We start from the raw sequence: 26,887 nt of genomic DNA, 5'->3' as shown, positions 1-26,887 counted from the left end.
TGACTAATCAGATTAATCGGATTAATCGCAATGAATTGATTTCTGAAATAAAAAATACTAATTTAGAATTGGACAAAAAAAAGGGCAATTTGCTGAAAGAACAATACACTCAGAGCAGGAATTAAGCCAAAACTTGACAACAGAGATATGTATTTTGCATTTAGGATGTATAAAAAACGTTTTTCAACCCAGAACTGTGGCATATATTTGGCTTTACCTGGTTCAATTTTTCTGAAAAACAAATGTCAGTTACGAATAATAAAAACATAACGGATTAGCCCTACTCTGTAATGATGTTAGGTCAAGCAGAAAGGACTGAGCTTTTCACATGATGTTAGAAGTCTTTTTTTTCTTTTCTAGCTGCCACTGCATCCTATGCTGCAAATGATCAAGCGTATACTTAAAGGAATGCTAGGTTTTTGCATTTTAGGCAATAAAATGTTTGTTTCATTATTCAAAAAAATGAATTGAATAGTTTATTTCACTGTATACAAAAGGCTCGGTATAAAGATCTGCAGATTGTTCCAGTGTATTTTTTTTTTTATACGATTAATAGTCAGAATATTCTGTGGAATAGTCCATTACTAAAATAACCATTAGCTGCAGCCCTGCGTTGCTCATCTGTTGCACATTAATGAGAGGAGCAGCCAAGAGATCCATGGTAACTATGGAGATCTACAGCTCAGGTGACAGGACAACTATTAGTCTTATCCTCATCAGACTTGGCAGGCGGCAACACTTTCACGCTCTCCATCCCATCTGACCGAGCTGGAGCTGATTTTGGGAAAGAAAACGAGCAACAATTTCCATCTTTAGATGTACAAAGCTGACTTACAGCAGTAACTCAAGTTAAAAGTGTTTCTACGAAGCATCCGCCGTCGTTTTCCTTCCCCTTTACAACTGTGCTCTGGTTGTGCAGACCCGTCACATGAAACGCGTTAAAATGTGCGGTTGTTGCCTCACAAAAGTGGGAAAATGTTCAAGGGGTATCAGTACTTTCGATGTGCACTTTTAATGTGATTACATGCATTGTTCTGGCTGCAGGGCGTCGCATATGTCAGCAGACGGCAGTCACATTACCTCCGCACGTGACCGGCTCTCAGACACACAGCTAAGAGGCAGGATTGTGCAAAACAAACACTCCCAGACCAGCTGGTGTGTGTGTGTGTGTGTGTGTGTGTGTGTGTGTTTGGAGCAGGAAGTGAGACTTTTAAAAAGTCTCTCATCTTATCAGTGAACTTCCAACACTTTTCCAGTGTGCAGTTTTCTCTCCTCTGAAATAACTGTGCAGAATAGAGACAGGTAAATAGGGCGAGGTTGGTGCTTTGCGTCACTTCCGCAGCGGCGTGTCATTGTGAAGTGGGACGATAAATTTACAGCGCGACAGCGGCCTCGACCCCCTGGAACGTCACTGACAGGGTCTCTGATTTTTCTCAGGTTGTAAATCAACGTTTTGGACATCTTATCGTAGTCGGTTCCCCTTTTCTGTCCATAGTTTTTCACTTCCTCTCATATTCAACACATCGTATTTACTTTAGGAATAGGAGCAACGTTTTTTTTTTATCTTCTTTTGAGAACATTTTCTTGTATTTTCTTGTATTTTTTTTTCAGCCTTATTAACAGATGCTGGAAACGTGCCCTTTGGAAGTCTTTTAACACGGGCTCTTTGTGTATTCTGAAGATGTGCTGTAGGACTGACTGTGCTGTGTTTGCATGCATTTCTCCAGAGGTGGAAGTCGACAAACCCGAGGACGCTGTGAAATGCACGGGGGAGGAAGAAAGCGGCCCAGCAGAGGGAGCGGACTCCTCGACGGTACGATGAGAATCTCCTTGTTGTAAACGTGGCTTTGATGATAAAGTGTGTCTTTAAACGCATCAGGTAGCATTTGGCAGAAGGATTTTTTCTTTATTTATTTTTAGACCAAACGCAGAGGAAAGAGGCTGTGGAAGAACAAAAGCCATTTTTGACTATTATGAAAACACAGTTAATGTGTTTACATTTATTTTTAATCATTTTTAAAGTGTTTTTATATGTTGTGCAGGCGTGGTCGGAGTAGCTGATTTGGATTTGTCTTATTTCCGTCGAGGATTTGTGGTTTATGCGTCTGTAAATTTAAAGTTTCTGATCCGAAGATCATCTGGTTTTCATAGCATGTTAGCTGAAATTTACAGTAAAATCAAACCACGCCTTATAAACTTGCCCACCTTATAAACTGATTGCATCTCTTTAAATTATTATTACTGCTGCCAAATTTCACTAAAACCAATTTGGTGTTTTCAAATCTGGCCCAAATATTTAACTGCAGCAGAGCAATATGCAAACAAATCCTGTTTTGAAGGCAGAAAATGTGAGTTTAGGAATATAAATAATATGAAAAAGGTTAGGAGAAGTTGACTTGTGTGATGTTACTACAGTTAAGAGCAAAATGAGCAGAAAAACCGATGGTGACGAGATCTGATTGATTTTTACTGACAAAAAGCCTGGGCCTCTTTTAGTTTGTGTCGTTGTCAGGATTGCTGCGCGGATGATTTCAGAAAGCGTTACAGAGGTTATTACAGTGTGCATATTTCCTGGTCAAATGTTGGCAATGTTGTGATTTGAGAAAAGTCAGGCCTTCCAGCCTATTAGGTCAGTGAATAACTTCACCAAATGTTTTTGAGGGACAGCAAGAATCCAGAGTGTCCCTTGTAGGCTGAGTGGCTCTCCGACTTTTATTAAATCCCCATATGGTGTTGAAGACCCGAATGAATGTTAGGACCGCTTTAAGATCAACAAGGTCTTCTCTGCTGCTCTGTCCCGGGAGGGGAGCCTGCTCTCCCCCTTCCTGTCTGCTCAGCCTCCGAACACATGGATGCAATCCTTAGCTAGACGAAGCTTTGCTCCCAAATGTTGCTGACTGACGGATTCCTCTGCAGCCATAGACTGGAGTGGCTCGGCTTATTCCTGGGCTGCGGTCTGGGTCAGCGGCTTGTTCTGAATGCCAGATGTGTTGGGAGGGACAGAGGGGGCAAAACGAGAGGAGCCTGCAGGGCGGTGGGGTCGTCAGCAGAGGGCGACGTAACCTCAGCGCCAGAAGCTTCTCCCCCCTCGCTCTTTGATTGTCAGAATAAGCCTCAGAATTCTGTTTGATTTCCGGGCCGAATAATAAGCAGCAAATCTCAAGGCAGGTGGAATTAGACCTGAGATTAATGCAGGAATCAATAATCCCACACTGTGTGTTTTGACTTGTTTAGACAGCAGGACACTTTGGCTTTGCTTGATTCAACATGCCTAGCATTCTTCCATCATCGCTGTGGGGCAAAACCTTGCATCTCCCTTTTTAGTCATGTCAGTTTTCTTATGGAAATCAGCTTATATTGATCACCATCCTCATCTGTCTGGACTTTCGTTAATACATTTCCAATTAAAAATATCAAAAAAAGCATGTATCTTTGACCAAACAGTATAAATTTACATTTAGAAGCCAGATGCTTCTTTTGCTTAATGCTGCGCTGCTTAGCCACACCTTGATGCATGAAGTGTAAAGCTCTTGTTCAGTCACTCCTGACGGAGGTTTTATTACCAGCAGCCAGACCTGCAGGACTGATGGATAAACATGAGATGGATTCAGATCAGCATTTTCAGTGTGGGTTTCTGTGTAACAGAGGGGTTAGTTGGTGCTTTAGGGGAACTCAGAGAGTTCCCCTAAAGCACCAACTTTAGTTCCCCTAAAGCAGGAAACGTTACAATCCGAAGAGTGAAAGCAAAACCTCCTTGACCCTGAGAGAAAAGAAATGTATAAAAGTATAAAAATATATGTCAAAGTGGTTTATTTTGAGATGGAAAAGGCCACAGTTTTTTTTTAATTAAGAGTTTTCATGAGTTCATATTTGATTCTTATGGACCTCAGATAAAAGTCATATGGTAAAGCTGGAGGAATCGTTATGATTTTGTTTCAAGTAAACCATCCAAATATGTTATGACCATTGGTAAGATTTGTTGTGCAATTTGTCGCCAAGTGTTTGGGAACACTTTGTTATAGCTGGATGTTATGAAAATGTTGTATATTGTAATATTACATGAGTGGTTCACATTCTTATATTTGTAGTCTCACTGTTGTTGCAGTTGAAATGGAATAGATGCAGAATTTTGGTGCGTAATCAATTCAAGATCCTGTCAATGTTAAGTATAAATATTTAACTTTTGTTTTAAAAAAAAATAAAGATTGCTCATTGCTAAACATTTTTTTCCAGATAAACACAAATTTGGGCAATCAAATATTAGCATATGCGTAATATTTCTTAAACTGAGCTACATGAACCTAAGCAAAACATAAAAATAAAAACTTTTCAAGTGTATATATAAAATATGTTATATAATTGCTAGGAGTACTGTTCTGTTTTAGACATTATATGGAAGAAAAAATCATTCATCATCATATTTCAGTGTCAATTCAATCAAAACCCATCAGATTAAGAATCAAAATTGTCTCCTGTGTTAAAAATACCATCAGAATGAAGCCAAGCTAATGATACTAATCTCTTCGTGTTCTGTTTTTCTTTTTTCTCCAATCCAAGATGAATATGATAAAAATGTGGGCAGATTTCTTTGGGAGGAGAAAACCCGTTTGTGATGGTGCTCAGTAAAAACAAGGCTTCCTTTACTGATGGAAATAATCTGTGATCAATCACTGCAGGTCACAGCTGAGCTACCCCCTTATCCTGGCTGCTAAAGACAGAGCAGTGTAGGGATTTTAACACCGACACCCAACAGTATAACAGTAGGGTGCGCCAGGTTACACCACGGAGGAGCTTTATAGTTGATTCTTTGATTTGATATGACCAATTGTTTGGTTGTATTCCCTTTTATCCTTGTTATGTTTGGAAATTTTGATCCAGTAAAAGTGTCTGTGTCACTTTACTTCATGAGTTGAAGTAATGTGTAACAATTTAAACAGCATTGTCCCTCTTTTACTGGTTGCTAGGCACTGCCCACCATATTCTGCTGTTGGGAAATACTTCCTGTTGAATCAGTAGTACCAATAGGCGACTTCAAATACATATTAAGGACTTGGTGGGAAGAGTAGTCGTCTTGCAATCTTAAAGTTGTAGCTTAATTTCCAGATTCCTCCTGTAACATGTCAACGTAGCTTCGGCGAAATTGATTTGTATATCGGTGTATCATTGTTTGCACATTAATCAATAGGACTGGGTGAACATTTAATAGATGGACAATTTTATAAAATTTAGTTATTGCTTGCTTCTTTTTTTCTTTCAATTTTTTTTGTTTAAAATTTCAAAATAATAATAGAAATGCAAGGTGTCTGCACATCCTTAAAATGTCTTATATTCATTTATCTAAAACTAAAACCTTAAAATGTCTTGACCTTAAATACATTAATAGCAGGTTTGAAGTGTTGTAGCAGCTCTATTTAGTCTCAGCTCGGGACTTATCTCTCAAGCAACAGTCTGAGTCGCACGCAGACATCTTCACTTCCTTCTGTGAATCGAGGTGGTTGATGATACCACTAATTTACCCTTGCTAGCTAGCTAGCTGGCTAACTGTCATGTGTCTATCATTGGTAAGTTCAAATGTATTGGCCGTTGGTTGAACGATGTTCATCTTTGCCGCTAGCTCACTTCTGTTGCCAACCAAAGCAATACATATGAAGATATAAAGATGGGATTTTCTTTTGTACATTAGTTGTGATGCAGGTCTTATATTTTATTCATAATGGTCTTAAAATTTAGTTGATCTTCAAAAAGAAACCCTGAAATGAGAATTTCCTAAATAACAGCTTGTTTTTCTGATATCAAGATAATTTTATTGATTTGGATTAATTCAAACATAACTGAAAACCTATGGACTCACCAAAGAATGTCAGGATGCAGAAGAGTAAGAAAGGATGTTCCCAGAAAAATAGCTTTCCCCCCATCAAATGCAGTAACTGCTACTGTAGCTGCCGTTCCTCCAGTAAACGCTATGAATTCTTCATCAATGAAGTCTGTCGGCTTCACGATGCCTTCAGGGTCAGCTTTCACTGCAGACACACCCTCTCAGACGGGCTTCTGTTTTCATCCTACACTGTTGGTCTCATGTTTTAGTCAGTCTCTCTGGTGCTCATTAGGCGTTAGGATGGGCGAGGATTGTTGCCAAACCGTTGCTTGATAGCTAGCAGTAAAACACTCGGACGCGTCTGCCGGGACGTCGTTCCAGAGGATGATCATTGTCTTCTCTTGCATTGTTATTCTGCCATGTAGGCAGAAGAAAGCTGCGTAGAAAACCCTGACAACATCCAACCTGCATTGTGCACGACAGGTCCAGACTAGAGCCAGCATAAGCAAACATCCTGGTTTCATGGCATTGCAGAACAGCAATTAACAGCTGTAATATATTATGTTGTATATATTTACAATTCCAGGATGTAAAAAAATAAAATAAAATAAAAAAAATTATTCTTCTTGGAAATAGGTAATTCAGATGAATTTTGACCAATCCTCTGTCAGACACGACCAGCAAGAAACAACAGACCGTTCATAAAGAAGAAACAAAAAGTTTCAACACATGTAGAAGGAATAGAAGGGCGGTGCTCCTGGGGACCATCTGTGTTTTGCACAGACAGCTGTTTTGGTTCTAGCGGTTGCTAGAACACGTCACCATTTGTTGAGATCCTTATCTATGGCCCGTGAAGTAGATTAAAAATAAAGCAGAGTTTGGCACTTACGCAAAAATACATCATTGCTCTCATTTAAAACTGTATCATAGATCATTCCTACAGTTGCAAAATGAATACACCGGCTGTTACAGTTACACTTATGTTATCTAGACCATATCTTTTTTTATTGTTTGTTGTTGTTGATTTTGTCATGCATGCCAACATAGATAAAAACTTACAGTAAATTTAGTTGCAGCTTGTAATCAAACATGGATGATGCCCAGAAAATTAGACTTTTCTGCTGCTATTTTAAATCACCATTAGTCTGCAAACCAAAATATTTCTAATAGCTAGATTTTAGTCCTGAAAATGTTTTTTTTTTCCAGTTATCTGACCTGTAGTGGAAATGAAATGGATTAGGCTGAAAAATGCATCATGATATAAGCGTTCCATATCGGTCTGTATCGCTCATTTTTGATCAGATTTTTGTTTTACATATTTGAAATTCTCCCAAACTGGTGGCAAGACCTTTCCTGTTTCATCCACAGATTTTTCTTCCCACGGTTGTTTATTTTTAATCAGTTATGAATCACGGTGGCGAAACCTGATACATCTGCTGCACAAGTTACACAACAGGTTGTTGCTAGGTAACCAAAAAGTGAGTGAGTTAGTTGATGAGAGTGAGCAGCAAAAGCCTTTCCTCTGCCTACATCTCCCAGAATGCTGTGTTCTGGATTGGAGTTCATTAAAATAATTTTTCTGTTTATTGTGATATATATATTGTTATTGATTTATTGTCCAGCCCTTAAATGGACGTCTGAAAAGTACACAAAAAATAGTCGACTTTATTGCCAAGAATCATTAACAACAAAAACCAAACACATAATTCTCTTCCTTTTTGTGTTAACTGTATATACACATTTAAATTCATTTGACATTTCAAGCTATTATAGTTTAGCTATTTGGGAAACCAAAATAAGATCTACATCTTTAAGATTTTCTCAAATATATTACATACTTTTAGCTTGGCAAAAGGTTGTGTTGGTCTGGAAGGGGGCTCTTGTTGGCCTGGTAACGCGTCGGCACCTCATAATCGCGGAGGAAACGCAGAACGAGGACGATTTAATCACACCAACTAAGTCAATAACGGCCTTTTATCATCTGTCATAGGGTAACAATGCAGCACTTCTGATGGCTGCTTCACATGATGAGAGAGAGGCATTCACAGCCTCGCTAAGGCGAGTGAGAGCAAAGGCATGAGTCAGACAGAGTCTGGAGAAGTTGAGAGACGACAGAGGACGAGAAAAAGAAGGGAGGGAGGCGAAGGAGGAGGGTGGGACTGGAGCTGGAGTTTGGTTGGAGGCTGCCTCTGTGGCAGCCAGAGGTGAGGCTTAGCAGACAGCTTCAGCTCTCCTCAAGAGCACTCCTCGTGGATTTTCTTTCCCCCCCAACTCCGATCCATAAAAACTCCGTTCTGGATATTTGTAGGAAAATGTACGAACGACACAAGCGGAGGTACAGCCTCTGCGCCAAAGGAGAGCGTGCGGTGGACGTGGTTCTCATCAAGGTAGGCCACTTCCCTGCACTTTTCAAACAAAGTTGTTTTGGCGTTACAGTGCGGCCGGTGCCACAGTAATAACAGTCATTTTGGAGCAGAAGCTTTGAATGTGGAGCTGTTAAGAGCTGCAGACAGATAAAAGCGTAATGGCAAAAGTAGTAAAAGGCAGGGGGAGAATTTGAAAGTGGGACCCAATTCATAAAAGTGAACTATAAAAAAAAAAGGAGGCCAGAGATAAGTAATGTTCATCATTACTTTAAACGAAGTCAATTTAATAGCGCCTCGTGAAGTGAATTAGCAGCTCCGGTTCCTGAGACAGGTTGGTATCGCAGGCCTGGTAACGCTGACTCATAAAAGCATCTTCCAAAAAAAGAAAGAGTTTATTTCTTAAACAAAGCATTACCAGAAGTATCATAAATTGCTTCAATGTGCTTTGACAAATCTGTGGGGGTCTGCCATGGGTGTTTCAAGGGTTTTTTGTTGTGTTGCACGCTGGTGCATGATTGCACGTTTGTTGATAGTGGCCCTTCAAACACAGAGTGCTTATTATTCGGGGCGGAGTGTGGTTTCTGCATGGAAGCTCCTGCATATGCTTGTGTTTATGTGACACCATGGCGGATGCCTGCTCTCTGTCCATCTTTGTGGAGCGACTGTGCATAAAACTTAATGAGGCTAAGGCTGTTAAAGGTCTTCCCGGGATTATTTGGTCAGCACAGCGGGTACTTGTCCGACAAACTCTGCAGCTTAAACAGAGTATAAACTTCTCTGAAAATGGCTGTCGTACTGTAATTATATCCTCTCGAGCACTGAACTGTAATGATTTTGTGTCAAATCGGTTGAAATGAGAGCTAAGTGGAGTTTTTGGGGGTTTTTGTAAATGAGGTTTTGCATGGCTCCCAAAAGGGGAATGCTATTTAAAGCCCCAAATGGCACCTTTTCTTTTCTACACTCAGAACTCTATAGAAAGTTTGTTTTTTTTCCACTGTGGAGTTTTGTTTGCCTTGATTACTGATTTGGGTCTACGCTATTTCGACATTAATCACAATCCATTAATTTTCACAGTGCTAAACCTGCTCCAAACCAAATATGGAGCAGGTTGGTGACAAACAAAATCACGTGTCGCGATTCAGTGATCCACACAAGATGTTTCAGAGGATCAAACACCACCTGATCGAGTCATAATAACGGCGTTTACTCTCACTTGGGCTCGGAAAACCAATCTGTCATTTGTCAACAATGCTGCTCCCAACTGAAATCTAAACCAACACATTTTGCTCAAATTAAATGTAAAAGTGTTGTCACACCCTTCACCCCCAGTTGTTCCGCAAAGATGCAAGAGAAAGCAAAGTGATCTAAAGGCTTGGGTCAGTTATTTTACTTTTTATCTCAAAACCAAGAAGTTCACATTTGTTTCTAGCATTAAGCTAACCAAACTTAGCTGCATTTACTCAAGATCTTGGTTTTGAAACATCATGTTCCAGGGTATTGCTGCACACTGGCAGTAAGCTGCCCTGAAAAGAAGCTCCTGCATTTTCTGTCATATTAACAAGACTACTGTTGTGAAACTAAGCAAACCATTTACAGTTAACCTTTGCACTAATCAATGCTTTCCCTACTGGTGCGAACCTCACTCATGTGGTTACACCTCATGATCATTGCTGATTGAAATAAGTAGCCAGAGTAGCATATCAAAAGCTTGACCTTTCTGCTCGCCTCTTCCTTCATCTTGGAGCATATTTGCTACTGACGATCAAGCCGTGTTCATAGCATTCCTGGCATAAAGACACCACAGAAGCTCCGAGTTGGGTCGAACTCTGGGCTTCTGTGGTGCTTGCAATACATGCACCACAGAGAAAACCAAATGAGAATGAAGAGTGTAAAGTTATGTTAAACTTCTTACATATATTATTATTAGAGGAGTGGATAGTTTAACCTGTTGAGGATATAAAGAAAGTAAGTAGGGTGCAGAAATTGGACCATAACAAGCCCAGCGCACTGCATGCGCACATTTCCCCGCCCTCCTTCACTTCTACCAATCACACATGACCCCAGTGCGCTTTGATATGCGACACTGGCGGTGATTTGCACTTCACTCACTTAGGCCTGTCACGATGACAAATTTTGCTGGACAATAAATTGTACCAGAAGTTATTGCGATATTGTAATGGCATAATAACGCAAGATTATTGATCTCAAAGGTCAATAAACATTAAATTCTAATGAACATTTAAAACTGGAACTGGAAGACATTTTAAATATCTAAAATATAACAAAACGACGGAAGCAACAAATAAAATGAATTATAAAGACTGTAAACAAGATTGTCCTTCAAAAAAAGGCCTAGTTGAGACCAAAATAAAAGAGTGAAGACCACAGTCATCCAGTTTTCGGTAGAAAGAGAAAGAGAAAATTATTAATAGTGTAACTGGAAATTATTGATTTTTTCTTCATCATGCAATTAATTGATTTATTGCTAATTGCGACTGACCTAGACTCACCCAGCCATTACAGCAAGCAACAAAATGGAAGACGTTAAACAAAAGCTAAAAAGAGAAGTTGCTGCTTACTTAGATGGTGATCTAACAACGAAAGCAGTAAAATCTTAATTAAAATAACATGGGGTTTACTTCTTGCTTGGTCCTATAATAAAAGTAAATTTGTCGGGTCGGATCAAGCTCGGACATAATGTCTCATGTCGGAATGGATTTTTTTAGCTGCAGTCTCAACTCTAATCTGTTTTTAAGATCTTGAGGATGTCATCTGCGTTTTTCAGCATTGATGCGCTTTGATCAAGGAATGACCTTTATCACACATGCAAGCACTTTTCTGTTGAATGTGAGTCATGCTGAGGTTCACATCTGGAAGAAGCTGGACTGCTCCCTCCAAACTGGAGCTTAGTCTCCATCACAAACAGACAATTTCTATACAAAGTTCACTTTAAAAACACCACCAGGCTTGTCTGCATTTGCCCATAGCTACCGGTTGGGACTTGGGGATGAGGACACATGAAGGAGAGTATCTGGGAAAGTTTCCCTGCTACACGTAACGCCTCACTTTGGTCTATTTTTTTCCTTCCTGGACTTGTTCTAATGTCAGCTTCTCTGTACAAAACAAGGCTAGAATAGCAACAGTGTGTGTGACAGAGAGAGAGACAGACTGACAGAGGAGCAGGGAGGAAAAGAGAGTGAGCGATATGATGGTGTGGGAAAAGGCAGTGGCTGGCTAACGGTTTCCTCTGCCCTCGGATGGAAACAGGCATTTGGCCAAATGACTTCATTCCAACCAGCGTTTAACATCCCAGCGTCTCTCCTGGCCAGGAGTTACAGAACACATCATTACTCCACTTACCAAGTACAGTCACTGTGAATGAACCTTTATGCTCGACTAACTAACTTAGCAGTACAGTAGATCGATGTGCAAGTACTGCATGCGGTTCCACAGATAGATGGGGAAACGCCCAACAGGCTTGGGAAAGCTACTCAGTAAGTCTTTCTTTCCATTTTTGGGAGCTTATTTCCTGTTTATTATTCAATGTTTTCAAGGAAAATGGCAATGCTACGTTGTTGATTACTGTTTGCTTGGAAATATAGAAGAAGAAAACAGTGTGGATGAAATATCTCTGGACTTCACTTACTGTGCTGCAGTCAACTTGACAAATTTCAGAATTTCTAAGAAGTTGCTCTGGAAAGTGTGATTTCTCTGATGGTTTTCAAATTACTAAGTTGTTTTCATCCATCCATCTACCCATCAGTCTGTCATTCTCCCAATTCATCCATCTGTACCTGAATACTTTTCTAGGCCTGTCTGTCCAGACATTTTACTCTCATTCCATCTATCCGCCCTTTTCCTAAACCACCCGTCCATCCTTTTTCCAGTCCATTCAGCCATCCATCCATCCTTTACCCAATCTATCTATCCATCTTTTTAACAGTCCACCTGTCCGTCCCATCCTTCTTCCAATCCATTCTGCCACATATGAACCCTTTTCAGTCCATCCATCATTCATTTGTCCTTCTCTATCCATCCATCCATCCATTCATACATGAAACCATTTCTTTCCATCTATTCTCCTCCCAATTCATCCATCTCCCCTCCAAGTCCATCCATCCATCCTTCTACCAAACTATTCAACCATTCTTTCCCCATCCATCCATTCATTCATCCATCCGCTCTTCTCCCAATCCATCCATCTGTTCATACTCCCTCCAAATCCATCCACCTGTCCGTCTTTCTTATCTGTTGGTCCATCCATCTGTATCTCCTTCTCCAAATCTGTCCTTTTCTCCATCCATCTTTCCTTCCCTCCTACCTGCAGGTTCCATCGTTTAGCTTAAAAGAATTGACTGGGAACTCTGGGGATGTTCATCCAGTAAAGGATGCATTTTGTACCTGGGACAATGTGTAGAATATTTCATGTTGACCAGCCATAGCATTGTTGCCCAATGATGGATACAGTAGCCAGGTCTGCCTTGTTGCACTTTCCTGTGGGTGTTATTTTGACACTTGGAATCCATATAAACACTCTTCTGGACTAATCAAACATCTTACAGAGCAGCAGCTCCTCCTGCAGTTGCAGCGTCTGCCTGTCAGCAGGACACAACAAATACCGCAGAGAAGAGGCTCAGAGAACACAAAGAGTCAAGATGTTTCATATCACTTCAACTTAGAGGAGGGGGATTTTCATAGAGTAATGCTAATTATTATTGTTTATGATTTCAGGGGGAAAAAAAGTCAGTCTGTGCAGAAAGTGCATTTCCCAGGTTCACCTGAGAATAACTGCATTCCGAGGCCGGCTGCTCGCCAGCATCGCATATCAAAGCGTGCCGCGTAAACACGCCTGGCTTGGGAACAGCCATGCTGTCTGCCATGGCATCCTTCAGTGCTGCACAACCTCTCTGGCTGCACGCCTGTTTGAAAACAAGGCAGCAGTCCAACTTCTCCATGCTCTGCCACACACACACACACACACGCAGACACACACTCACTCAGCAGCCTGTCTTTTATTTTTAAACCAGATGTGTTTTTACTGGGTGCAGTTTAGATTCCCCCGACACTACAAATATGCACAAGACTCAGAGTACGGGCTGGCAGCCTGCAGTCGGGGTGATCGGCTCCATCACTGACTGACTCGTTGTTTTGCAGGCCTCACTGGCCGACGCTTCGAGACTCTATTGATCACAACGTCCTGAAAATAATCCTGCGTTATTTCCGCTTTTCTTCATCAGCGTCTCCATGCATCCTTAAAAACTCTTAAATTCATGCATCTGAAATGAAGCCTTAAAATGTCTTAAATGGATTCAGAAATTGAATTTAATACATTTAAAACTCACGGGTCTTAAATTTTTTCTTGTTTATATTATGTTGTGATTAATCATTCATGCTTGAATAAGTTTGTTCATCATGAAATAAATTATTAAAACACATGCCCTGCCTACATTCTCCTATTCGTGTCGCCGTCTTCCTCTTTTTCGCCAGTAGTAACATCTGCATGTTAATTACATTTCATTACAGCCCCCCAAAAAAATCACCTCATCCTTGCACAAAAACTTTTTATCGAAAAGCATGTTTGAAAAAAATTGGCATGTTTACATTAAACAATATTGACCTATAGTTAATCTCACAAATAACAATTTTTCTTCAATAGTTTTATATGGATTTCCATATATAGATATACATGTATCTGTGTGCAGTTTTGTTTTGTGCATTGTTGTTGTTTCATACATAATGGTGTTAAAAACGTTTTAAAGTCTTAATTTTGAGTTGGTGAGACCTGCAGAAACCCTGTTTGTGATAGTTAGCTATGTTGAAGCCGTTTTATTCAAGAAGTTGAAATCAAAGGAAAAGAATCAAGAAGTTAATGACGTGAAATCCGAGGGGTTTTATTAACTGCCTTCTCAGCTGTGTCCTTTAATAGTAGCCATACATTTTTATTCCGTCAACTCAGCCAAAATAAAGAGGCATCAGTTTTTGGTTTCTCCGCGCTCCGACCCATTCACAGGTGTACATTTCATTCCAGTTCATTCAGCGCCAAAAATCTTCCGATTCTGTTCTTTCTGTAAACGTATCTTATTTTAGCTCCCATACCTCATTTGAGTGTGTTTCTAACATTCCAGTTCCACTTTCCCTGATGAGGTTAATCCACACTGGCCCCTTTTGTAGCAAGCAGCAACCGGAACCTGCGCAAGCATTTGCAGTACATCTTTCACGTTTGTGTGTTTGTACCGAAGCCCTCTGTGACCAGCTAATCTTTCCTTGTCAGCGTGTTTGTTCTCCCTCAGCAGGCCCTGTTTGATATCTGAACACAGCTGCGAGGGAAAGGGGGGAAAAAAAAAAAAAAAAAAAGAATCTGCATCTAAGTGTGTGGGATTTGTTGTGTGCATGTGAGACTTGATGAAGGAGCCAAGGCAACACAAGCAAGCTTTTATCATGTGGCTCTGCTGAACAGGTTTAAGGTAGCAGTGTTTTATGCATGTGTGTGTGTTTGCAGGAAAGCTAAAGTGTAAAGGCTCTAGCTCTCCTCCCAGGCCTGGACAACAGAGCTCAGTGTTTCTATGGGTCAGTGGGCTAGTCGATAGCGTGCGCTGGGAGAGCAGAGGGTTAGTTTCTTAAACCCCCACTGGAGTTGACCTTCCTGGTAGTGCCGAGTCTCTCATCCGGTCTTGGTTATTTATATGTTTTTTTGCAATATCTGATGAAAATCCATGGGAAATCCGTGGCAAACCTTGTAAAACATAAAAACTGTCGAACGTGAAAAAAATAAAAAAAGTAAGACTCTACATGTATCCATGCCATCACCAACTGCTTTTAAAAACTGCAGCTGTACAGAAATAAGTTTGCAAAGACGAATGGTGGAAATAAGTACATAGTTCACCAGGTACATATTTGGTAACGGTTATTTTAGAAATCGGTTAATCTTTTGATCTGATTATTAATCAGGTATAAAAAAAAAACTGGCAATTCTGGCAGATTTTTCATTGAACCACTTATAAGCCTCCTTTATACAATATTAGAAACGTGTGAAAAGATGCAAATATTTCAATTCCTTTTTTTCCCAACTGTCAGAAAAACTCTTGATTAATCAATCAATCAGATAAATGTGCTTCACTAGGCGCTCCCAGCCTCTTTTACTTGAGGCTATCTCAACTTAAATCCATCTTTGCCTCTTTGACCCTCAATTTTCTGCATCAGAATTGTGCATGTTTACACGCACACACATGCTAGTCCATCATCTACAGTCCAATGTTTAATTCATATATCATAAAACAGGAGATTCTCTTTCTGTAAAAGCTTCACCCTGGTCTTTAATATATTTGTCCAGAGGTGAGATCTCTCAATGTCGTTGCTTTTGACTTGAGGGCTTTTCTTTACTCAGAGTATTTGCTAGGAACATATTAACCTTAAGTAAGACGTCAGTCTGTATGATCCACAAGTCTAAAATATCTTGTCTGTGCATAAATATTTCTTCTACTCCAAAATAATCTCCTCATAGATATTCTGAGCTTGAAATATAGAAACCCTCCAACTTAATAGGAACATGTCACAATCAATAAAAATATACTTTATTTCGTCTCAGAGTGGAAATTGGTGAATAAATCTTCTCAGTGCCTCCGGACTATTCCATCTGTGGCTCGCATTCTTACAGATGCACTTGATTTTCTTTTTTTTTTTTTTTTGCAGTTGCTTTTTTTTTGGACTTTTTTTTCTACACTTTGTGCACAAGGACTCTTATGATGGAGTACTAGTTCCAGACAAAACATCGTTTTGTTTTTTAGTTATGAGAATAGTCGTAGTTTTACAAGAATGCAGTCATAACATTAGCAGATTAAAGACTAAATTTTACAGGCTCATTATTCGACATGGACGAAGTCGTTGGCTCAATCGTTTCGAAACTGATGATAATTTGATGCTGATGCATTGAAATGTTAAGTATTTTCTTATTTGTGTGACTGATACGAAAGTATAACAAGAAGATTTTTTTATTATTATTATTTTTTGTGTTAGAATTCTCAGAAAATTACTACTTAATTGTGCTAATATTACCACTTTATTTTGGTAATATGACTTTGTTCTCACATTATTACAGCTTTATCCTTTCTTATGACATGATTTTGTTCTCATTTTATCGCAACTTTTTTCTGATATTATATTGACTATTCTCTGATTATTACAACTTTTTTCTTGTAATATTTCAACCTTATTGTCGTATGACTAAATTCTTGCAACATTATGACTTTATTTTCATTTTTCAAAAACTATTCTCATATCATTCCAACTTTATTCTCATATTTTTCTAACTTTATTTTGTAATATGACTATTTTTTTCCACAACTTTATTCCCATATTACTATTCTTGCATTATTTTGACTTTGTCCTCATATTCTAACTACATCTTGCATTATTACAACTTTTTTCTCGTATTATTTAAACTTTATCATTGTTTATTTATCGTATTCTTTGAATATTATGACTTTATTCTCGTAATTAAAAAACAAAACAAAATAAAAAAAAAACATCTTAGCCTGGCCCAAATACTCTGTCACAGACTCTGGAGACCTGGCTGTGTCAAAAATGTGACAGCCAAACAGCAGGCAGTTACGTCAAGTGAATAGATTCAGAGAGAGGAAGAGGGTCCCCAAATTCATCTCTTCTTCGGGCCCCATAAAATCTTGGACCGGCTCTGAATAAACGCTCCAGAGTCCATTAAAGTTCTTGGCGTGCCAACAGTCAGTGAGTGAAATTCGATCTGACTTGTGTTGGACCAACACCTTTTGTTTTCCCAGATGAAAACAGGACGTGGCCTTCAGATCGTAAAGCTGTTTATTCCCAACTCAAGGCTCTGTTTCTGTACGGGCAAGTTTAAAGACTAACGCTAAAGCTTGCTGATCTGAGCCAGACTTAGCGTGAGCTTACCGGGGGTGGAAGCTAAATGGGGTGAATTAAGGAGGGGAGGAAACGAGCTAAAAGACTGGAACAGAGCAAAGAGAAAAGCAGTAACGAAGACGAGAATAATAATAAAAGCGTCTCTGTTCGCAGATATCAGATTAACAGGTCATGCTTTTGTTGTGTAGTTGTCAGCTCAACAACCAGTGGCAAAGAGGGTTGAAATGAAAAAAAAAAAAAAAAGAAGGGATTTGGTGATATTTATAGTAGGAAGCAGCTCAAAGTGGGAGCAGTTTTATTTCCCTTCCATGGACGGCGTTCATTAAAAGTTAGGAAGCTTCTCTGAAGCCGGCTAGCTTTTGAGTTAGCTGTGGTGACCTGCTGTCTCTCTTTCTCTCCGTAACACACACACACCACCGCAGCTGTTGTGTAGACATTAATCCCACAAAGGAAGCAGAGCAACAGCATTGTTACCGCACATCTCAAACAGGCCGCTCGTGCGTATCTGAGCAGCGGCGTGTTTTGAGCGGAGAAAAATGTTGGAACTTTTTCAAGTAACTTCCTCTGTGGGCCAGACGAAGACCCCAGCCCCCCGAGAGGAACCACAGAGTCCCACGAAGTCCCACGAACACCCGCGTCGTTTACGTTCACCTCTCGTTCTGGACACACAGTAGTTGCGCTCTCTTTAGCAGACAATATCGTTCTGCATCATTATTTCTTTGTGGGTGACGGTCACATGATGATGAGGCTGATTCAGTGTCTTCCTGTTTCTGCAGATCCACCGAGACAGAGAGGCGTCGTTCCACCAGACTTGCAACCCTCAGCACTCAGGTAAGAGCTTCAGGAGGCTCCAGTTTTCTCCATCACTTTAGAAAGATTGCCTACTGTTGGTATTTTTTATGCTTTTGTTTAGTTGTGAAGTTTTAAATATTTCTATAAGCTTGCTGCTCTGTTTAACATGTAGGTGTTTTCAGCTAGATGCTCATCCTTTCGAAATTTAGATGTCCAACTTGACCGCTTTTCAGTCTATCGCTTAGACAAAGCGAAGGCACAGTTTTTAGAGAGCATAGGTTTCCTAGAACATAACTTAAAAAAAAGAGAAAAAAAAAACAGAAAGCCCAGTCAGTATGGCCATTTTGGTTTTTTTGCGTCTTAGAAGAGGAAATGAAGGCAGATAAATACAACATAGATGTTCAAAAATACTAAGCTGAGACTTTTTCATATGCTGGTGGTTTTTGGGTGTTCAGATCAAAGCAACAGCCTTTGAGTTGGGTAAACATCAAAAGTTTCCTTAGGTCTTCTTTCCATGCAAGCGGCCTCCAGCTCAGGAGATACGATGAGATACAATGTTGTATTCACAGTAAGGAGATGAGATTTTAGCTACATTTCTTAGAAACCAACACCCACCCCTCTCTTAGTTTGTTTCTATAATATTTCAGAAATCACAAACTGTGTTTTAAAGAATCTGGATTTGATAAGATAATCCAGTCCATGTTTGACAAGACTACGTAGTGTGATTTTTGTGCTAATTTAATTCTAAGGTGGTTATGATGTAATTAAAAACATCAAAAATGTGTTTTTGCAAATAGATTGTTTCTTCTGAGAAAAAATCTATTAGTATTTTAGATTCTGAACTACAGATGATCAAAGGCAGTCCAAATTCATAAAAATAAATCTTTAGTTACTTTAGTCACTTTATCAATAATACCTGTTAATTATTTTGGGTACAAAATTTTTGTTTCACCACATTATATAATTTAAATGTAATATAATCAGTCGGAGTGGTTGGCACTTTACTGAGTATTGTTATCCAGACTGAGCTGAAGTTTTTACTTTATTTAACACAACTTGAGAACTACTTCCTTCTACCTTCAAAATAAGAGAACTAAACATGGATACATGGTGTGAAACTTAAAGCCCTCACCATCATATCTTCGTAGAATACCTTTTTACTCTCGGCTCACCAGGCAAAGTCCTGTGCTAACAGCAGTTAGCGCTTTGTGAGACCGCCTTCATTCGTTTTGTCATTTAAAAGTGCATTTTTTAAATAGTGCAAATATTTCCTTTTTGTGTTTATCTTGACATTTTCTTTCCTTTTAAAGCACTGTTTTCACTGAAAACATTGTGATGTGCTGCTGAGCTTTTCCTGCTTTTTTTGTTTGTTGGTATGTTACTGCATGCAACGTGCACAAGAAGAATGGAATGCATTATTTAGCTGGCTCCACGGGGGTGATGGTGTTGGGATTATTTATGCACGCACTTGAAGAGAGCTGAATTTCATTAGACTTGGAGAAAGTTGAAGATGAAGCAGGACTGTAGGAAGAGATGTGATGTAAACCCAGCAGAAGTCGAGGCAATAGTTGAAGTAACAGTAAGTGGCTCATGGGGAAACATGTCTCCACGGTGACTCGACTTCTTATGCCTTACATTCAGCACTAGTTTAGGCTGACACTTCCCATTTCTCATGGTCGTGTTTCTTCATTCGCTTGGTGTTTAAAAAAAAAAAAAAACAGAGAGACTGCGTCAAACTCTCAGCTAGATCCGACTGTGAATAGGCCAGTATCATTCTCATGGTATGATAACCCACAGCAAAAATAGCATTAAATGTTTATATAATAATCCACAATTTCATCTAATAGTTTTTAATTTAAGTTATAACAGAAAATATGGGGTCTGCTGTTACAGTAATCTGCAACATGTGTCTATATTTTCAATGGAAATACACCCTGATGTCAAAACCTGGAAGAAATCTATAGTAGTTTTCAGCTAATTGACCTGAAGTGTGCATCAACAGGTGGGGGAGGGGCTATTCAATGCTTCAGTTTGCTGCAGAAAACAACAATCATTCCAGCACTTCCTCTGGCCTCTCATTAAAGGGACTTTAGATCATTGGAGATTAATGGTGAAAAATATTACAGGTTTTAAAACTATACCTTTTTATAACCTTGATGTAACCAAATTGTTTATTTATATTGCTCATACAACATTTGTTACTGAAATAGGAAAGTTGGCATCATGGCTTACATCAGCAAAAGTACATCTGAACAACCTTTTTTTTTTTTTTTTGTGGAAATTAAAAGTTGTTTGAACAAACAAGACTGAACTGTCGATCTATAAGCAAAATACAAAGCAGGCAATAGGTCTGTATAAAGTATGAATGGTTTCATAGTTTGATGCAAAAATGCATTATGGGTGGTATAGAGATCTCACTAATATTTATAAATATTACTGCCTATTAAAGCAGTTCAAACACATATTCACAATATGCAGAGTAGAAACTGTGTTAGCGCTACCAAAGAAACTAACATTTACAGTTTTCCTTATTTCTGCTATTGGGTGTACAGCCAATCAGTAACATTAAATAATAACATAGCACTGCAGGATTGGCCGCTTTGCAAACACGAGCTTACAGCATGCTAAGTAGCATTGCATTTTCCAAGATACATTTTCTTTGGAATTTTTGGCATATGCTGTAGATAAAAAAGAAAAAAAATCTGCAGATTGATAAAATTTCAACTAAATATTTAGAAGTTGCCTTAAACAGAAAAATCAAATACTAAGCTGCAGATAATCGAGAGTCCACTGTATAATTCCACAATCTGGTGAAAACCAAAGTGTATGAACAAAAGCACCTCATACCAGCCGTTATGCACAGCCGCAGTGGTGGTGGTGCAATTGCACCCGCAGAACACTTGCACTTCCTGCCAATCATGACCCCTTTTTTTTTCACCAAAACATTCTCGCATCAAATGCGAGGCTGTCTGACTGTGACAAAGGCGTGCATAAAATTATGACTGTAGACATCAATTGTTTGTTGAGAGGAGGTGAGAATTCACAGTGGTGAGACTTGGTTATTATTAAAGTCGTTGCTGCTGCTAAAGGTTATTCGACAAGCAGACCCAAGTCTTTCACACATTGCTTCTGCATTTCATTTTAGTTTTGTTGCAATAAAGAAGACGGTGTAATCTGCACAGTAGCTAACCTGAAGGCAAGGATTCAGTGAGTTTTTATTTGGTTCTTATAAAACTTTAGAACCGTTGTGCATAACATAAGTACTTGACAAATGACAAAAAGACAAAAAATATGTTATTGGCCTGGTAAGTTTGCTCACACAGTGTAAATTACAAAAAAAAGGACAAACAGTCCTTTGTTTGTGAAGGAAAACAATCAAAACTTGAGTCGGTGTGATAATAACGAAAGCAGCAGTGGGAAGAGAAAGCTAAAGAGAGCAGTAGAGATGTCAGGCAGAGGTAAAATAGAAGGGAGGGTAAAGGTTGATTTCCTCTGCAGCAGCTGGACAATAATACTCCCTTCCTGGTGGAAATCTTTTCCTCTCAGCCTTTCTGCCTTATTTATTTGGTGATGTAATAACAGAGAGGAAGTCCCTCTGCCAACTTCAAGCTAATCCGCAATCTGCCCATGATGGAAGACTTGGATACAGTACTTAAAAACAAAAAAATCAGCCCTTTCTTTCCTCTTTTCGTAGTACACCGCCTCATTTGCCAAAATATCCAGCAGTCTGTTAAACTGAGGATGCTTTCATGGGATTGTATCATTCAGATCAACATTAGTAACGTTACACTGGCATTCATCATTTGTAGCTATGACAAACGGAGCATCTTTGAGCGACCGGATGGAAACGATACTAAAGTCCTTTTGCTCAGGCATCAGAAGTCTTTTTCCTTTAGCTCTTATGTTGTGGATTAAAATACTGGCACACATAAAATAGATTGTCTTCGATGGAGTGCATGAAATATGGTTTACCTGGAGAACAAAATGTGTAGTGTTCTGGTTTTATCTCTTTTTTTTATTATTATTATTTCTCCAGTCATTTGTCATTTCCATACATCTTAAGCAGAGAAGGGAGTCCCACTCTTAATTGGTTAGTGGTGATGGTTGCTAGTAACCACGAACAATTTTAGCTTTATGCATCCTCCGCCTTAATGTCCTCATTTCTCTGGAACCCCAAAAGCGTGTTATCGATGAATGCACTCAACACGTGCAACCTGGTTGTTATTAAAGATGCTTGGTTAGGAGCAAAGATAAAGTTTCACTTCACTTTAATTGAGGTTGTATAGCGGAAAATCACTGGGGCGTCATTTATCAGTGTCGAGGTCAGTGTAATTGACTCTGGGAAAGTAATTTGTAGAGTGTCCTGAATCAAGATTAAGGTTTAGATGTTAGATTTATTTATTTATTTTAACTCTGAAACAAATTCACACTGAGCCTCATTCATCAAATGCTGGCAAGGATTTGGGCACAGCAATGATTATAGGAGAAGTTCCATGTGTGATTTATGGAACCATGAATTTAATTAATTGTTTTGAACAAATGAACTTTGATAGTCTGGCAGATGGAAACAGTCGTGATATACATCCCATATATTCATTGTTCTCCTGGCTCCTGGCCTCTCCCACACAATTTGTCACTAAAGACATATTTCTCTCTGAACCTTAAAGCAACAGCATCTCAAAAATGGATTTCTTACACAAACAAGATCTCTGCAAATGTTATCTCTTTAATTTCATATTGTAGCTGCCAAATATGAGTGCCGACTGAGGTACTGTCTCCAAATGGCAGCTTAAATTATATGTAGTTACAAATGAAATCCTACTGTCCGGCGTAATACTGTGCAGAATGGCTTTCACAAAACACTTATGGGTGTGATTAAAGCACCTTTCTGCCATCTTAATGCGCTTTGTGAACACAACAATGCAGCCAGAGGTATTAAAGTCAGCTGGTACCTCTGATACTGCAATCATATGCCAATCGAGGTTGTCACAAGTCAGGCCTGCATCATCTGACTTGTTTAAGAACCGGCAGAGGTCCGCCTTCAGAGGAGTGATGCAGTGATGACGTACGCTTCGCGTAACTCGCCAACCGCAGAATTTACAAACATAAACAAGACTCAGGAATCGTTTCCATAAGAAAAGCAAGAGTTTGTGTAGCCTAGAAACCGGATCGCTTCGTCCGCCGTAATTGTTTTGGAGAAGTATGGTGTAGGTAAATCCTGACGTCAATTTCACACAATATCTTCCGTCTTCCTGCACTGCCGCCGCCGCCGCCTTTTTTTTTTTTGTAAACTCACAACTATGAGAGTTTACAAAACTTAAAGGCTGTCGTCAAAATGTAATGTTTTTTCACTGGTTTCTCAATTGTTGACAGTACGTGTCTTTATGATGTGAACTGCCTTTGAACCGCCTTCCTTCTGAAATGTGCTACGCAAATAAGCTTGATTGATTGAACTCTATGGGATAACACCGACTGCCCTGGTGATTCATAAATGGCCAGAAGAATCTCAGATGCGGCTCATCTTTGCCGGTTTACAACAAAATGTTTTATAAGGAAGAATTTTAAAGGGTGTATGCTGAATTCCTCCGGAACACACCCATCTTGTGTTCATTATCCCCTCAAGTACTGTGCTTTCTAGATGTCCAGTTGAAAAATCCTAGTGCCTAAAAAGCCCAATGTAGAGAGCACCAGTGCAGAAATCCTTCTGAATGCCTAGTTTCCTTATCCTTAAATCTGTTTTTAGTATTTGACATAACTCTATCCTGCATGCAGGAAAACCCTCGCCTTCTATGAACTGTTATGCACAGGAGCTCAGCAGCGCTGACTGTTTCTTTTTCCTTACCTGCTGATCATGATCTTACTGTATTTAATGTTCTGCTCCAGTCAGCAATTAATCACAATCAGTCCAGATTCATACAGCAGTGTGTTAAATGCAACAGCAATCCTCCTGAGAATACCTCAGCTCAGTCACAGCTAGCAAAGCATATTCTTCTTTTCACATGCTTTTGTTTTGATTATTGGCATTGAGGCTACTGCAGTGAAACATTTAATGCAGTCAGCTTCTCTAATCTGACTGAGGATGAAAAATCATTCATCAGTTGTAACCCAGAGGAAACAAATCGCCTGAAATTTGGTGCTGCTGAACACTGTTTCTTTAAGACATGCTGGACTAAATAATGTCCAGCACAGGAATAAACTTCAGGACACAATGAGAGAAAAGGCGTGGGGTTGGACCACCTTTTTCATTGTTTTATTATGCTTTTAAAGATGCCTGTGTCATATCACATCAGAATAAAAAATCTATGGGGTGCGAATAATTTGGGCCATTGTGTGAAATGATAAATGAAATGTCCAACGAAATTCAGATTTTCTCAATATTTGTTTCAACTCTCGTGACAGAAAGTGGACTTCTGAGCAACTAATGAAGTTTGTTGAAAACCTAATTACAATGGTGAAGGACTGCCTTAGACATTAGACATTCACAGACGCAATTTCACAAACAGAGAGTCAGGGAAACAGGAACAAACAACCAAAGTTTCTTCACTTCTGTGTAGGACAGGTCGTGTTTGTTGTTTCGGAGTGAACGCGGAGCAGTGTCTCCCCTGACACTTTATTACTGGCTCTTTTCTTTGCCGGAGCAACCGAGGCTGGGATCCTGCCAGGTTGTGTTGCGGTTTCCTGGTCTACACTGAGTCATCGTGTTGCGCCGCTGATTGGGATGTTCCATGATATTCCTTCTTTTCTGGGCGAGGCTGTGTCCTGTTCAGCTCAGTTTTATTCAGTAATGTTAGTTGTGCAGGAGTGGAGAGTCCGGCTGTCAAAAAGCGAAGCATTGCAGACTACAAACAAACCTTTAGTTTAACATAAATTAATGTTAAATTTGTAATTACTGATATTAAGGTCAACCAAGAATTTTAAAAGTTATGGTCTTAAAACTCCTAAAATATTCCATCTCCTACAGTTTAAATAATTTTTAATGGAATGCCATAAAAAAGTGATGTGGTGAACAAAGCTGCCCCTCCCTCACCTGTTGCTGTGCATTGTCAGACAGCTGGCTTAAGAAGTTTTGATGTTCTGACTTGTGTCTGGCCAGAGATTAGTCTTAATCTTAAAACCACTACTGAATGTAGCATTTGCATGTCAAAAATTAAAATGAAGAATTAATGTTATAGATATTATAACATTACCAATAGGGATACCTCAATATGAAAAGATGTAGCGATATCAATATCCAATAATATTGTGACTTTTAACCAGTATTTACCATTCATCCATCTCATCCATTATCGTACACGCTTATCGCTAGTGGATGCTGCAAGAGGTGCTGGTGCCTGTGTCCAGCGGTCAACGGACAGATACCGACATGTTAAAAATGACTAAAAGGTCCGATACCGATGTTGGTACCGATATATCAGGCATCCTTAATTAATTAGTAAAAACAGCAGTTGCTAACTTTCCTGCTCTTTTTTTCTGTTCAATAAAAATATTTAGATCACGTTTAATTTTTTTTTTTTTTATTTATCAAAACTCTGAAACGGTTGTGTTTTTTTTATTCATGTTACTTTATTCACTGGCAAATGTAGTGTAGCCTTTATATGTGTGTATAATACAGCAAATTCTGTAGGGAGCAGCAGGAAGCTCACTAACTGATTAGGATCTGTTTCTGTTCAAAGCTTCCACAGAAACATCCAGTGGCTTTTCGACTTCTCACCTGTTTTTTAATTCAACATGCTGACTGGAATTTAGATGTGCATAAAACACACAGAGCTGCAGAACACAGCCCCGTGTACATTCAGCAGGATGTTTCACTAACTGCAAAAGAGAAAAAAAACAAAAACAAGAAAGTGTAGGCTGGCAGAGAGAGAAAATGAAAATTAATCCACAGCTTTTGATTTCATCTGATTTTATTGATTTTATTTTTACCTAGCTAACAGGAAATAAAAAAGCTGTTTTGTGACCAAACAAATCATGTGCACTGACTGGTATTTTTAAATTAATTGGTATCGTATTTATTGTAATTAGGCTTGGACATTTATAGCATTGTCTGTCATTTATCCTGAACATTTCTTATCACGATAAGATGTTTTGATTTATTGTTAAAACATTTATAGATTTCCATTAGTGGTATTAAAACATACAAAATACCATAAACTGACATTATTGGAAATGTTGTTTTTTACTATTTTCTCCACAATTTGTTCCACAAACATCAGTAAATTTGAAAATATGATTAAATGTAGTTACTGTGTGCAGTTTAGTATTATAAATCACACCTCTGTAACTGAGTGCCATCCTGAAGAAGCCAATTTAAAATGGGAACGTTTATCAAGAGCCGTATTTGTTTGTGACGCTCTGATTGCTGTTACCTTAAAAAAAAAATATAGTTTTCCATCATAATTTTTATCGTGATCTCAATAGTACCACAAAATATGATAATAAAATGCTAAGTCCATATCATCCACCTCTAATTGCAATTTTTTATTTAGCGTAACTTCTCAAAATTAACTAAAAACTCCTTAACTTCTGTCAGATCTGAATACTTGCATTGATTTGTACAGAATTCTTACAAAAAGAAAACCTTGATTAAATAAAACAAACTACCAACAACTTAATCGAGTTTACACATAAATCTGACACAATGCAAAACATAAAAGCAACATTTATTCCTCTGCTTATTGACTTACTGAATGTTAAATTATGGCTGTTTTTATTTAGATTGACAGACTTTAGCAAAGGCATTGAATAAATCCCTAACCTAACCTTAGTTTTCAAGTACGTAACTATCACCATGTAAAAGTTGGACATGCCTACACACAACAATTCAGTAAAAGGCTTCATGTTTCTATTACTCCATATTGATTTAATGCAGTGCTCACAGGTGTGTGAGCAGCTTCACATTCAACAGCAACCTCCACCACCCACAGACGCATCGGAGCGTTTTCCACCTGTTCTCTCTGTCCTTTCTTTGCTGTGTGTGTGTGTGTGTGTGTGTGTGTGTGTGTGTGTGTGTGTGTGTGTGTGT

General features: G+C 39.0%; 1 protein-coding gene across 1 annotated transcript in view; it reads left to right on the top strand.

The window, feature by feature from the left end:
- akap13 (A-kinase anchoring protein 13) overlaps positions 1–26,887 on the top strand; it is a 150,219-nt gene that overhangs the window by 57,874 nt on the left and 65,458 nt on the right. The window contains exons 10-11 of the mRNA XM_016670010.1: positions 1,728–1,813; positions 17,850–17,904. Coding sequence (XP_016525496.1) covers positions 1,728–1,813; positions 17,850–17,904 — 141 coding nt within the window. The remainder of the gene's footprint in view (positions 1–1,727; positions 1,814–17,849; positions 17,905–26,887) is intronic.

This window comes from Poecilia formosa, unplaced genomic scaffold (assembly GCF_000485575.1).
Source record: "Poecilia formosa unplaced genomic scaffold, Poecilia_formosa-5.1.2 Scaffold29, whole genome shotgun sequence".
NCBI lineage: Eukaryota > Metazoa > Chordata > Actinopteri > Cyprinodontiformes > Poeciliidae > Poecilia > Poecilia formosa.
The sequence above is the reverse complement of the archived record's forward strand: the minus strand, read 5'-3'. Positions and strand labels throughout refer to the sequence as shown.